Source organism: Arvicanthis niloticus, chromosome 10, assembly GCF_011762505.2.
Source record: "Arvicanthis niloticus isolate mArvNil1 chromosome 10, mArvNil1.pat.X, whole genome shotgun sequence".
Taxonomy (NCBI): Eukaryota; Metazoa; Chordata; class Mammalia; order Rodentia; family Muridae; genus Arvicanthis; species Arvicanthis niloticus.
The window spans coordinates 42361045-42376352 of NC_047667.1; the positions used below are offsets into that span (position 1 = coordinate 42361045).

Consider the following 15308-nt stretch of genomic DNA (forward strand, 5'->3'; position numbering starts at 1 on the left):
CGTTTTCTGGCCTTTAGACTTCCCTTTCCTACTGCACCGTGCAGCAACAGTAAAATCACCTTTCCTGTCACTCCTCTTGGGAAGAACGTGTTTTGTTTTGTTTTGTTTTTTTCCCCTACAAGATAAAGCTTGCAGTTTCTAATTTTTGGCTATTTGTCTGTTTCTTTGTTTTTGAGACAGGATCTACTGTAGACCAGGCTGGCCTTGAGCTTGCTATGCAGCTAGATCCTCCTGCCTCAGCTCAGATGAACACACCTGATTACAGTTTCCCACTACTGTCTGAGCACATGCGTTTCCTCCTACTCCTCATTGCCACGGGCACAGTCGTTCCCTTAATGTCCAACTCAAGTCTTTCATCGTAACCTACTCTGCTATCTATTCTCTCGGCACTGGGTGCAGTCACCATATACTTTACATTTACATGTACCTTTAAGAATGCAAAGTAAATGGCTGATAAGAATCCTAGTTATGTATTTAATAAGGTAGCTTCAACTTGCTGGGGTCTTTTGATACTGGGTAAGTTTCACAAATAATGAATTTACTCTTTTTAATCTCCATTTGAACTACATACATCCCAAGAGAGTATACAAGAAGAGTGGTAACAGAAATTAAAGAACTTGGTCAAGGTTACACAAATGATAGGATTCCTAAACTAACTTGAAGGTTATCTGTACACAAAACGTCATACTCAAGAATCAGGTAAGTCATTTCAAAACAAACTTTTTCCTAGGGCCTTTTACATTCCTACTTAGTAGCACTGGCATTTCTCATGTGCTCATGAAGATATTCCAGAAGTTTGACCACATAGAGTGGTTTGTTACTACTGTCTGGAGAGGAAGCATGGCTGAATATCAGCAACTTCATCTGGTCCAGTCTAGCAGCTTCTTAGCGAATGTCACCTGCTGCTAACCACACAGGAGTGCTCTACGTACTGGGAAGCCAGGCGAGGCCGGCGCAGGGATATGCTCTGGTTGTACTTCCACGACCGGTTCTTCTGGCGGTTTCGCACCCCATCCTCCTGGTCCATCATCTGCTCAAGTAGTGTCTGGTCATCCGCGTTAAGGGGGGCCACAGAGATGTCCCGCACGGCTCGGAATTCACCACAGTTATTTAGATGTTCATTCTCCAGGCGGAAGAAATTCCACACAAATCGCCTAAACAAAATAGGGTAAATACATTCATGTTAAGATCTGAATATACTACTACCGTTAAACCTCCAGGAGGCTCAAGTTCCTGCTCACCGAGGAGAAAAAACAAAACAAAGCAATTACAGGCTAGACTATTAAAATCAATCAGGAAGGCATTTGCCTCACAAGCATGAGGAGAGTCTGGATGCCCACCTGTAGAAAGCCAGGCACAGGGGTGTGCTTTTGTAATCCCAACAGTGGCAAGAGGGGAAGCAGAGACATGCAAATCCCTAGAGCTAGCTCAGTCTACCTGGTGAAGTTCCAGGCCAATGAGAGACTCTGTCTCAAATAAAGGAGGAAGGTATCTGTGAAATGACAGTTGAGTTTGCTCCCTGACCCTGCCCCCTGATATACACCTGCACAATAAATAAAATGAAAGAGAAAGATGGTGTGAGGACTGGAGGGTGGGGGAGTAAACAAAAGTTGATTTTGGAATATAATTTTTCTTTCTCCTATAAGTTTATTAATGTATTGAGTGCTTACAGGTGGGTCTCTGCTTTTATTCCAGCAGTGGGGAAATGAGTAAATAATCAGCTGTTAGGAACCCTCAGACCTAACAGCAAAGAAAAGCAACCCAGAGTCCTTGTCTCAAGACTGCTTAGGGAAACTGATTTTGACAGGTGGCATTCAACAAAAGTGTGAGTAATACTAGAGGCAAGTCATAGGAGACTCTTGGGGATACGTGGTTAGGCAGGAGGGACAAGGACAAAAAAGGCTGACCAAGGAAACATTGTTGGTGTACTGGAATAAAAGCTGTGGTTAAAAGAGCAGGAAGTAAGATGGAGAGGGAGAGGACCGACCAGTCACACAGGGCCCCATAAACCACTGGAGAGAGCCACAGCTCACCGTGAACATCTAATGAGACCAACGTGATCCCTTCTAAGTGGATTACTCAACTGTGGAAGAGCAACTGGAACAGGGAGGGAAGACCAGAGGGAGGAGTCCAGGAAGGCGATGGTGACCCGGAGTGGAGACTAGAGATCTACTGGGAAGATGAAGCTGACAGGACCTGTCAAGTGGTTTGAGTGAAGGTGACATCATTTACTAGGACTAAAGAAGCAGATCCTTCCTGTCAGGCCACAGCTAGCTACTCCCTGGATAACCCTGTGGAGGACTCAGCAGGCAGACAGGCACAGTGCACTGGCAATCAAGGCAGAGTTAGGGCTTTAGGAACATGATTAGAAGAGACAAGAGTGCAGAGCATCATCTCAACACCTGCAGGCGGGAAGGGGAAGGAGCATCAGTAACGGAGTTGAGAAGAGGAACTGGTGAGAACAGAGAACATAGTTCTGAGAAGTTGAGTGAAGACCGTGCTTTGCTGAGAGATAAAAGATAAATACTGACAACCAAAGGCAAGAGTTATCAGAATAGCATAACCCAGGGGCTTCAGCTCCAGAACACTAACGAGATTCACATCATGGTTTCACCACTACTTATTAGCTCTAGGATGATGGGTGAGTTTCTCTGCCTATGCTTCTGTGTCACCAGGAGATTGGCTAACACTGGAATTTCATCCTGGTGGAGAAGAGTGAAGAACAGTGACAGAGGTGTGCCTGGTACCACAGAGTATTTGGTCTGTAATTCTGATGAAGATAGTGTAAGACCTGGGTTCATTTGTGGGTCAGTGAGGTGGCTCAGCAGGTAGAGGTGCTTGAGTAGAGGGAGACAGACTGAGTTTGATCCTAGATCCCACAAGGTAGCAGGAGAGAATGAACTGCTGAGGCTTTTACTCTGCCCTCCAGGTGGCAATGCAACCTTTGCTTGTGCTTCACTTACACATGCCCACACACAGACACATGAAATAGTCTTTAAAAATGGCCTGCTTTCAGAATTGGGAACAAATGCATGAGTTGAAAGAAAGAACGGGGAGAAATGAGAGTAGAGACAACCAAGGTGCAGAGTAGATTTGGGTCTGAGACCTAGGTACTTGGAGAAATGAAGAAGGGAGGAGAACTGACAGACAGACAGTCAGGCTAGTCAAGTCAGTCTAGAGAAATCAATACCACCAACAAACGAGCACACTCCTTTCAGAGTCCTCCTTTGCCTTTAAGGATAGCTTTGCTTCCAATCCTATCTTACTTTCAGACCATCCTCATTCACAGGAATACTAGATCCCTATCCAAACCCATCTTTATATGCTCTCATTTATGCACGCTGTCTCCATGGTGAAGCGTTAATGGGAGAGAGACCTTCGCTTTCCACCAGCACACCTAGAACGTAACTTTAATGATTTTTTTACCCTCACAGTTACCACTGAAGAGTTACCTGTCAGTCCAACTGATACTTATTTCTCTTGGGCTGTATAAAAAACTTAAATATAGGTCGGTGAGATGGCTCAGCAGGTTTGTGCTGAGCCAAGCCGGAGGACCTGAGTGCAGTCACTGGGACCCACGTGAAGGACAGAAGCAATCTCCACAAGCTGTCCTCGGATCTCCACATTTGCATGAAGATACACATGCATCCACATACATATATCCAAGATAATTATAAATATGCAATTAAAAAGAAGTATATCACATACACCTTAAAGTTTGCATGTTAGTATATAGCTTGATTGCATATAAAAATACACTGTGCAACTGCTACCCTAAAAACATGAAAATACATTACTACACTGAATGCTGACTCTAGGGCTCTCTACCAATATCTAGAGGGCATATTTGTAGCAGTCCTTTCGCTCTGTGATCTACCTGTAACTGATTCTGTATACCAAATGTGGTAGGAGTCAGGATGTTTTTTCTTCCATATAGATTGTCAGCTGCCTCCCGTTTAATGCTCTCTCTTCACTGTTACGCAGCTCCTTCTGTCAACAGGTGGTGTCATGACACATATGAGTTCATCTCTGGATGCCCCATTCTGTTCTAGAGCACTGCTTGTCTAACCTCTTATGGACATAGTACACTGCCTTGTTCTTTTTCTATGATCAGTCTGCAGCTCAGAATACCAGTCTAAACTATGTTCTTTTCAGAACAGTCTTGCTATCCTTTGTGTTTCTGTATATATTACAGAACTGCCAAGCATAGTTGGCATATACCTGTAATGCCACCACTTGGGAGGAAAGCAGCAGGGTCAAGGTCAACCTTGGCTGCATAGGGAAGTGGAATCTAGGCTGGGTAACTTAGTAAGACTCCATCTGAAACACACACACACACACACACACACACACACACACACACACCCCAGTCACACTCTACCATAGATCTTGCTTGTCACATACACCAATCTCTCACTAGAGTCTGGGTGTTTTAGTGAGCCTGTATTATTAAATGATATGGTTTAAGCTGTTATAACCATCCTCACTGTCCTGCCCACACTTGTACACAGTGGGAAGATAACTGGTGTCAGTAGACAAGGGTTCATCTCTAACCACAATGGAGAGCTGATGGTGTTTATTATCTTGTATCTTTTTCTGTTTTGTTTTCAGGAATAAGTAATAAATTTTAAATTGTTGAAACTTTTATTTGGTTTTGAATTTACACTATGTTGCACAGCCTGATCTCCAACAATCTTCCTGTCACATCCTTTAAAATAGCTATGACTATAGATGCATACTACTTTGCCCAACCAGGCATTGTAACAAGTAACAGGGTCCTCCCTCTTATTCTATTACTGTGTTAAATTGCACCAATTGATTTTTGAACACTGTGGTGGTTTAAATGAGAATGGCTTCCATGGGCTCCTATACTGTTTAGGAAGGATTAGGAGCAAGCACCTTGTTAGAGAAGGTGTCACTAGAGAAGGGCTTTAGGTTACCTGCCTGCTGCCATGTTTCCTGCTACGATCATATACTGACCCTCTAAAACTATAAGCAAGGCTCCAGGTAGATGCTTCCTTTTATAAGTTGGACTGGGCATGGTGTCTCTTCACAGTGAGAGAATAGTAATTCAGGCAAACATTAACCCTTAATTCACAGAATGAGGCTAAACTTTCAAGTCTTCACCTTTTTAGATACTATCAGACTTATTGGCTAATGTGTTCAGGATTTCTGCAACTATGCTACAAGAAGGCATAGTGGCAGAGTGACAGCACAGGGTCTTTCTGGGAGTCTTCTGGGAGGTTCAGATGGTGTCAGGTCATGCTGGCCACATAAACTGTAAGACATTCCTGTCTCTGTCCCTCTCCTCTGAAGTGCTGTGTAAACAACCAGTAAAAATTTGACTTCAACTATTGGGAAGAATTCTCTTAGTCTGGAGTTTCCTTCATGGAAAGCATTTTGATATGGATTTAAATTTTGATGTCTTAAAAAATGTAGATTTCTTAGATTTTCCATTTTCTTATTGATTACAGTAAACTATGCTTTTTTGTTTGTTCTTGATTTTTGAGAAATTTGACTATATCATCTAATGGTACTTACAGTCTCTTTAAAAAACTTCCAGGACCTGGCCCCGATGACAAAGGCACAGGCTAGCCAACCCTGAGGTTGTGACAGTAGGACAACTGGCCTAGCTCCTTACCAACTGCAGTACTTGAGAGCTTGGCTCCCATGCCTAGACTAGGCAGCACAGTGGAGAGAGCTCTGGAAGTACGGGTGTGAGCGAGCTGACCCTGCCTCCTGCAGGTGGCAGCACTGGGTGGCCTATCTGAAGCAGTGCTGGAGAGCTTGTCCATGTGGTTTGGATAAGGGAGAGTGGGCAGGCTGACCAGATCAGCTATTGTTCAGGGCTTTGAGATTGCCCGTTCCAAATCTATGTCATCTGTGAACTGCTGGGGTGCATGAAAGCAAGGGTCACTCCCACAGATCCCAAACTGCATGATCTCCATGACATAGGGCAACAACAGGACAACTGGGAGGAGTCCTGGTTAGGAGCCAATATTGATAGTGACACAGAAGCTAGGGGCCTCAAACACCAAACCAATGATTTATTCTAATGAACACTTGCAAGTGAAGATGTATGGACAGAGGGGTAGACTATGGGACACTCTGTGACATACAATAGCTTCCACAATGAGATGTTTTTTATTCTTACTTTATTTTTTTGCAACCCTAACGTTGCAGGGCAGATACAAGGGGGCAGGGAGATGAGTGGAACTGGGGTACATAATGTGAAAATCACAAAGAATCACTGAAAAGTTAAAAACAAAAACAAAAATCCAACTCCAGACCTTTTGTCCTGTGTGAGGGATGAGAGACAGGGCTGAGCGCATGCTGGCCCTATCCCCGGCCTTCAGGCCTTAGGACAGGCACGCCATCTTCTCCCCCCTCCCCTTGATTAGTCTTACATAAGCCCTTTGCCAGCTGCTACTCTTTTAAGGAATCTGTTTGTGCTAATATTCCTCATCGCACATTTACTTTCTATTCTGGTAATATCTAATCTATGCCTTCCCTCTTTTGGGCTTGGCTTGCTGTTTTATTTTTATCTTTCTAATTTCTTAAGCTCTCTACTCTTTTGACACATCACTTAAGGTCATGTTGCCAGTGGCTTTTAGCTGTATTTTACATTTTCTTTGCTATCACTTTCAGTTTCAGTCTATTAAAAGTATTTTAACAGTTTTCTTATAATTTTAACTTTGACTCCAGGCATTAGATATCACAATGCTTGAATCTGAAATGTTTGAAAGGCTCACATGTTGAGTCTTACCAGTATTACTTTGAAGGCTATGGAACACATCGGAGGTGGTGCCTGGCCAGAGAAGGTCGCTTGGGACCTTTGAAATTTATACTTGCCCCTAGTTTTGGCTTCTATCTTCTGGTTCCTGGTCTACTGTGATGGAGGAGCCTCTGCCACATGCTGTGTTACCATGCTCTGCCATGCCACGGCTGCCATGGACACAAACTCTCAGAAACCCTCCTCTCTATCCTGTGCCTCTTGGTTCCTTTTCACAGTAGAAAAAGCAGCAGATGTTTTGGTTCATTTCTAAATGTCTGCTATTTTTAAAATCTATCTTTTGTGATGATGATGATGATGGTGATGATGGTGGTGATGATGGTGATGATGGAGACAGAATCTCCTTATGTATTCCTGGCTGGTCTACAACTCTTTATGCAAACCAAGCTGGCCTTGTACTCACAGTGATAGATTTGCCTCTGATTTCTTGAGTGCTTGGATTATGCCCCTCCCCATTTTTTATCATATTTAATTGTCTTGTGTGTATCCATGTGGACCTGCATGCCATAGCTCATGTGTGTTGGTCAAGGATAACTTCCTTCTACCATCTGGGGCCTTGGATCAGACTTGATATGAGTGCCTTACCTGCTGAGTCAGCATGCTGGCCTAGCACCGGGCATCTTTAAAAAGAATCCTCGGTAGATTGTTCAATAGTTTGCTTACCGGAAAACCTCAAGGGGGGCAAAGACAGTAGCAATGATGTCCCCAACATGAGGCTTCAGAGTTGTAGCAGTGATAGAGATTTGGATGGTACACGTGAAGCGCAGAATCACGTCTTCTATGATGGCACAGTAGTAGTAGGCCTAGGAACACAAACAGTATGTTTCTATCATTTGTTTTTCACTAAGAACTCAACAGTGTGTCATCTGCTGAGACATCAGGCGTCCCACCAACAGACTCATGGAGAAAGAGAATGTCACATAGGTTTCAGCTTTCCTAAATAGTGCAATATTAAAAATGAAACAGGACATGTTCCAGAAACCCTTTAACAAATATCGTTTGTGCCTATGCTGTACTCAGGCTTAGACTCTAAGCTAAAGGAGAACCGTGGTCAGCTGAGACTGCACTCAAGGAGAAGCATGGGAAGACAATGTCTAAGTCACTAGCACTACAAGGAATATTAATTGTACCATTTAGACTTAGACTTTCAAGTTTCTTTATCCCACACGTAATACAAGTTTTGTCTTTTTTGTTGATGTTGAAAAATATAACGAGGCTTGGATTTCAGAAACATGACTGAACATAGTATTCAACAAATGCAGTTTACCCAAGAGTCTTAAATACACAATTACCAATAGATCCCAGAACACATAACTTCCTTATTACTAAGCAAAATTAGCACTTTAAAATGTACTTCAAGGCTGAGGCATTTTGGTGACTAGAACTCCTATGTACTAAGCTACAGTATTTACTTAATTTACTTTTTAAAAGTACTCTTCTTTGATGTGTGTGTTTGCTGGCATGTGTAGTATGTGTGTGCCTGCTGTCTTTGGAAGTCAGAAGAAGACAATGAGCCCCTGGCATTGGAGTTACAGATGGTTGTGAGCTGCCATGGGACTGGGAAGTGAGCACAAGTCCCCTCCAAGATCAGCAGGTGTCCTGAGGCACTGAGCCATTTCTCCAACCCTATTTTATTTAATTTAGCACAGTATATTCCTCACCACTAGAGAGTTAACAAGAACCTAGGATCAGTCCCCTTCTACTGCCGTCTTTGTCACTCCCTAGAGACAAACATTTATAACATTTGCCCTTCATACTTTTAAATGGTTTACTGTTTTGATTGATCAATTTTAAACATTATCAATGAAATGTTGATTCTTTTTTAAATAAAAACTTTAAGCTAGCATACAATCAGCAACAGGCTTCAGTAGGCATCTTCACAGATTCATTCCCGCCCCTGGCCCTGACCCCTCTTCTTCCCCCACATCTTCACAGATTCATTCCCGCCCCCGGCCCTGACCCCTCTTCTTCCCCCACATCTTCACATATTCATTCCCGCCCCTGGCCCTGACCCCTCTTCTTCCCCCACAATAGCTCTTCCTCTATTTCCATGTCATGTGTGGTCATCACTTCCACCTCTCCTCCCTTAAAATCCCCTTTTAACCCTTTCATGGTCCCCTTCCTAGTTTCATTATACCCGTCCCCCCAACCTAGGTTCCCCTCTGAGAGAAGGCAGGCAGAATCTGTATGAGGGCTGTAACAGGATTTCATAATGAAGGCTCACTGACTTCACAAATGGCTTCTTTTCTTTCTTTCTTATAAATTTGCAATCATAATTCAAGAAAGTATACACTTTATTTTCTAGAGCATTAAAATATGTAATAATAAAGAAACTGGCTGAAAGAGTCTATCCACTAATCTCACTACACGGAAGCCAATAAATGAACATCTATGACAGAACATAGACTAACATCTATATAAAGAGACACTGAACTAAGCAGTCAGCACAAGAAACAAATGTGTTGCACTGTTTACCAAACACCACAGACAGTCATAAAAAGCACACACGTGGTAAACATAAGGCAGCTTTACCTGATGCTTTTTCTTTCTTTAAAATGATACTAGGGCCTGAAATCTGTGTCTTGCGCCTGCTTGTGCCTGCATGCTGTCACCTGGCCCCGCCCCTTGTTTCCCTTTAGCTGAGAATTATAAATGCTTCAGTGATATTTTCTAAACTTTCACATCAGGATCCTCGCTTTCATGCAAGAGCTCACTGAAGCCACCTCACGCACGTGCATTCTGCACACTCACTTCACTTCAGCCCTTGTAGGCAGCCTTCTCTATTCAATACTGCACAATCACATACTTCTAAAAACACAAATCTGACATAATGATGACATTTTGGTATAGGTTAAAACATTATTAACTCGGGGCTGGAGAGATGGCTCAGTGGTTTAGAGCACTGGCTGCTCTTCCAGAGGTCCTGAGTTCAATTCCCAGCAACCACATGGTGGCTCACAATCATCTGTAATGTGATCTGATGCCCTCTTCTGGTGTGTCTGAAGACAGCTACTGTGTACTCACATTAAAAAAAAATAAATCTTTTAAAAAAATTAACTTGATCTCTATGTTATCCGCACACAACTTTAGGCCAAAGAACACATCAAGAGCTAATGTAGTCTAGAGCCCTTACCTTGAGACTCTCCTGTGGTCTGACTGACTGAATGGCTTAGTTGTGGTACAGCTGGGTTGGATATAGACAGCTAGATTCCCAGTTCATTACTTAATATTTTCAAGATCTAATCACGGTATATACCTTTAATAAATCATCTGTGTAAGGATACTTTTGCTTTTTAATTTAAAATTTAGCTTCTCATAGCCCTGCATTCTAATATGCCAGTAAAATCCTAAAATAATAGACACACACACACCCCTGCCCTGATGCCCCTGATTGGGGATTGGGTTGGTACTTGCTTCTAACAAATGTCTCACTGCATCTACCATATAGCAAAGAAGACAATTTTTTTGGACTAGATTAGTATCTTAGATAATTATTTTGTAATCATATTAGTTAATATAACTAGATCTTGGGTTAGTATTGCTCTATGGCCTAACTATAGATACATCTAAGATTTCAATTTTTTTCCTTACGTGTAAACATTCCATACATACCTTTTGAGGGTATACAATTTCTTCCCGGAGAAAAGTATTTTCTCCTGCATTCTTATCAAAGAGACCCCAGTCCATCTTGAGATCCCAGATGAGGGTATAGCAGGAACTGATGATACAAAAGACGACCCACAGGTAAAAGAACACCATGGTGTCAGAGTGACCTCGTTCTGGAGAAAGAAGAGGAAAGAGCAAAGGGGAAAGAAATTATTACTAGATTGAACTAAAGTTCAATTAAAGATGACTCTTCATAGTGCCCATAAATACATCAACCTGTTAAAATAAACATCCTTAGAAGAATCAATGTCTAACAAAGGTTAAAAACAAATATGACTTCTCTGAAGTACAAAAACAATCACTGAACTAATAGTATACACAATTATATAAATGTTTACTAGGGGTCTGTAACATTCCAATGGACACTTTGGATGTTCTAAACATGTCATTTAAACTCCCACCATTAGGTGGCAGCTTAGGGTAAAAGATAGGGGGAAATGCAGAAACATCACTACTTTGCGACCTCCTGTGTTGCTTTTTACTTTAGGGCTTCCCCTTCCTTCACACATTCTCGAGGATGTCTCGATGCTTACTGTTCAGGAGCACAGACAACTCTAGAGGAAGTGCCCACGCGCACAGCAGAGGCTGTGACGAGGCACTTGCCCTTTATGTTTATGGAAGGAGCTTCCCTCAAGCTACAGAGCCTGATGACTTTTGCTCCCCCCCCCACCCCCCATCACTCACACAAAGGCTAATTCGTCTTTATGCTGGAAACTTTTGGCTTTATCCTGAGAACACAACAAAACACATTAAATCAGAATAAAAATAATTTGTAAACATAGTTATACAATTTAATCTTTTTGGTTTTAAGTGCCCTGTTTGCTCCCTGAAATCCTCCTTTGGTAACTCCCTGAGTTCCCATGATGTTCTACAGTTTTAAGATATGGCTAGATAACCAAAAATCTGGTTCTGAATTATCAGGAAAAATAATGGTGCATGTGATCTAACTTCAGATTTTAAATTTTGGTCAGTTTCTCAGACTGTCTCATGCATTCTCCACAATTTATCCTATTAAAATAAATGATTTGTGAATCATTTTAAGGTATTAATGAATTGAGTATAAAATAGTCTAAAGGTAACTAATGATTTACTAAGTGACAGACATTTGCTACATAAGTAAAGCTGAGTTCAAACGAAGTACAAGGAACTGAAAACCATCAAGGACAATGGGAGTTTCCCATAGAAGGAAATGAACATCCGTAGCATTTGTGATATTTCTAGAAAAAGAAATAAACAGCATTGCAAAGCTAGGCGGATAAAGCGAGGTCATTCAAGGCTGAAGACATTTTTGAAAAGGCTTTAGCAATGAAAGTGTGTTGTATTTAAAAGTTGTTGTTTACATCTAGAGTTTGTAAGACATGAGACAGCACACAAGACTGTTTGTAACAACTTGAAATGACATTGGAAAAGACACAGGACTTGACTTCAGAATGCCTTCTTGGGCCTTAGGATCAGCTCTGTATTTTAGTAAAATAAATGCTCAGGCATTTATTAACACCAGAACTGCATAGTCAGAAAAGAGCTGATACCTTGCAGGTCTAGAACAACTGGAGTCAGTATGTCTCAGCTCATAAGATACATAACTGTTTGTTGAAACAATCATTATTAAATGGTAAGTCATATAAACTTATAATAATTAGGTATATGTTAAGATAACAGACACTCTGAATTTATCACTTTTTCATGGTGTTAAACTCTGCTCTTCTCTACCCTTCCAAGGTTGTATACATCCTATCTGCATGACAGAAACACTGTACAATGCTGGTCTACTGTATATCTTTCCTCAACTCCACAGTCAACAGTCATTAGCATAAAATTGGGTCTGGTGGACATATTTATATCATGGAAATCAAAAAACACTAAAACCCAGTGTCCCCAATCCATACTCCCACTCAAGAGCTGTTTTATTAAATAAATATCTACCAGCATATCACTTGTTTCGCTTCTTTCAGATAGCCAGTAGGAGGGAAAGGCAAGGGATTCTAATTGGATCTATTAAAAAAAAAATTTAAAATGGAGGAAGAGAAGGAAGAAAAAGAAAAAAAGGAAGGGAAGAAAGAAAGAAAGAAAGAAAGAAAGAAAGAAAGAAAGAAAGAGAAAGGGAGAAAGGAAGGGAGGAGGGGGAGGGAAGAGAGGACAGGGGAGAGGGGAGGGGAGGGGAGGGGAGGGGAGGGGAGGGGAGGGGAGGGGAGGGGAGGGGAGGGGAGGGGAGGGGAGGGGAGGGGAGGGGAGGGGAGGGGAGGGGAGGGAAGGGAAGGGAAGGGAAGGGAAGGGAAGGGAAGGGAAGGGAAGGGAAGGAAGGGAAGGGAAGGACTGTTTGGACAGGGAAACAACCCTCAGGTTTACATTATAGTCACTGTGGTGGTTTGGATAGGTTTGGCCTGACAGACTGTTTGAAAGCCTGGCCCATAAAGAGTGGCACCATTAAGAGGTGTGGCCTTGTTGGAAGAAGTGTGTCACTGTGGAGAAAGGCTTTTAGGTCTCCTGTGTTCAAGCTATGCCCAGTGTGGCACACAGTCTCTTTCTGTTCCCTGTGGATCAAGATGTAGAACTCTCAGCTCCTTCTCCAGCACCATGCCTGCCTGTACTCTGCCGTGCTTCCTGCCATGATGATAATGGATTAGACTTCTGAAACTCTAAGTCAGCCCCAATTAAGTGTTTTCCTTTATAAGAGTTGCTGTGATCATGTTGTCTCATCACAGCAATGAAGCACTGAGACAGTCATAAAAGTTTTCTTCAGAAGCATATTGGTCTGAATACTTATATTAGAACACTGAATATTAATTCTAAGTGTCTAACACATTATTAATTATCTGGGTATATTTGGATTTGTTCAGAGGTTAGCTAAGTAGTACAAATTATCAGCTTCATGGGTGCATTAAAGCATGCTCACAATTTATCTATCAAGGTTTGCAAAAATAAAGCAAATTCAGGAATGGAATGAAATCCAGTCTTCATTATTAAAAAAATAAAATGAACATAAAAATTACAAAAAAAGGACAAGATATTTGATGATAAATTATGTTAACAACTTTTAAAATGAAATGTTTATGATAAGCCACATAATCTACAAATATTATTTCAACCTTTCCAATAATAATAATCTATCAATTAGCTTGCTAGTAAGTGAGGATTTGCAGAGTAACAGGTAGATATTCAGCAGGTCACAGATTGGTGTTTATCAAGTGAGTATAGGTAGTATCAAGTCTTATTACTGAAAGCTTATGCCCTTTATTAGTTACTGAAGAAATAAATATAAATTATTGTCAGAAGACAAGAATAATACTGAAACAAAACATAGTGTGCTAATCTCCCCTCATTTCTAGATTTTGCCTCGTCTTTATAGTACAATTGTTAAGCCCGTTTATTGTAAGAAACTTTTAGGAGACACACATGTAGATGTACTGACTTTTAAAGTAAACAAATATCCTTACAGACTATTCTAGAAAAAGTGATATTTTACTGCAGACTTCAATGATGCACCTGTGCTACATTTAGGTCTCATTTTTTATCTTCCCCATTTGACAAATAAAGAATGCTTCTCCTTTATGTCCTCCTCCTTCATTGGTATTCAGGGGGCATACTGGAAGGATGCTACTACCACTTTAGGCAAGCAATTACACTTTCCTCTCTTTTGGCTTACCCTGCTAGTACACTTCAGCAATGGTGAGAATCAGAGAAAATCAAGTCATTGCTATTCTACCAGAGGAGTCTCCCTTACACAGCTGCCACATTAGAAGCAGAATAGATGGAATAAATTTATAGAAATGACATCTATTGAATTTAAAATAAAAATAAATTTCATAAGAGTTGCAAAGCCACAGCCTTGAGAGGAATGAAAAGTGAAATAAGAAGTCAGAGGAGTGAAAGGCAGGAAGCCAGAGCATCACGCAGCAATCCACGTCTTTCCAAAGGGAGCTTAAAATGACGCCATGTGAAGGGTGTCTTTTCACTCCAAGATGGTCCTGCTCTGATAATGACCACGTTTTAACCTAAAATTAAATAAAAAGTAAAATGGAATATACATCGTTTTCAAAGTCCAAACTTTGGAGTAAACTGAATGAGGCTTGAGATTAGCACCTTAAAAATTCAGCATTTATTTTTATAATCCGTCAGATCAAACCACTGATTTCTGAGATTTCTACTGTTCTCTAAGAAACGAATATACAGATAATCTGCAACATATACTAACATAAAGCCATATGACCTCAGAAGAAATGATAGTCTGCATTTTGACTAGTTCTGTGCTTCAGGACACTCTCACAGTGACAGGCAGCAGCAGTGGGCACAGCTCCAGCAGTCCTGAGTGCATGATTTCAAGCATCTGGTCCTCCATAGTGCACAAGCTACGATGTGTGGTCGGTTAAGTGTTATTTCGACTTACCACAGTCTCAGTGCACATGAGTTTACAGGACACGACTGTATCCTAAGTCAGAAGTTTCAGTACACAGTCACTGAGCATCAGTGAGGTTTAGTCAGCACATACGACTGCACACGATGCTCCTTAGGTGATGACCATCTTCATATTGAAGATGAAAACCAGCCATTCTTATTTTCATTTACAGCTAAAGATACTAAAATTCAGAGAGACGGAAGGTAGAAAAATAACTGGTTTTGAAGTTAAAAGATTGGAGTTGGAATCCAGACTGTCACTTCCCAACCTTATGGCTACAGAAGGCTTGTACTCTTACATAATTGAGACTAAAATGGGGCTAACTAGGCCTAAGAATAAAAGAGGAAAAAAGAAATAGCAATTCTATTCAAGACATTTTTATACCTCAAAGTATGCTTCCCTGGGCCCCTTTCATATGTAAAGTGAAAGGGAAGTTCTAGGAGTATGGAGTGCCAT

At 41.3% G+C, this 15308-nt stretch overlaps 1 protein-coding gene across 1 annotated transcript in view; it reads right to left on the minus strand.

The window, feature by feature from the left end:
- Xpr1 (xenotropic and polytropic retrovirus receptor 1) overlaps positions 1–15308 on the minus strand; it is a 142718-nt gene that overhangs the window by 3290 nt on the left and 124120 nt on the right. Inside the window, exons 12-14 of the mRNA XM_034512918.2 lie at positions 10406–10572; positions 7457–7596; positions 933–1154 (exon numbers count right to left, since the gene is read on the minus strand). Of these exons, the coding sequence (XP_034368809.1) occupies positions 933–1154; positions 7457–7596; positions 10406–10572 (529 nt within the window). The remainder of the gene's footprint in view (positions 1–932; positions 1155–7456; positions 7597–10405; positions 10573–15308) is intronic.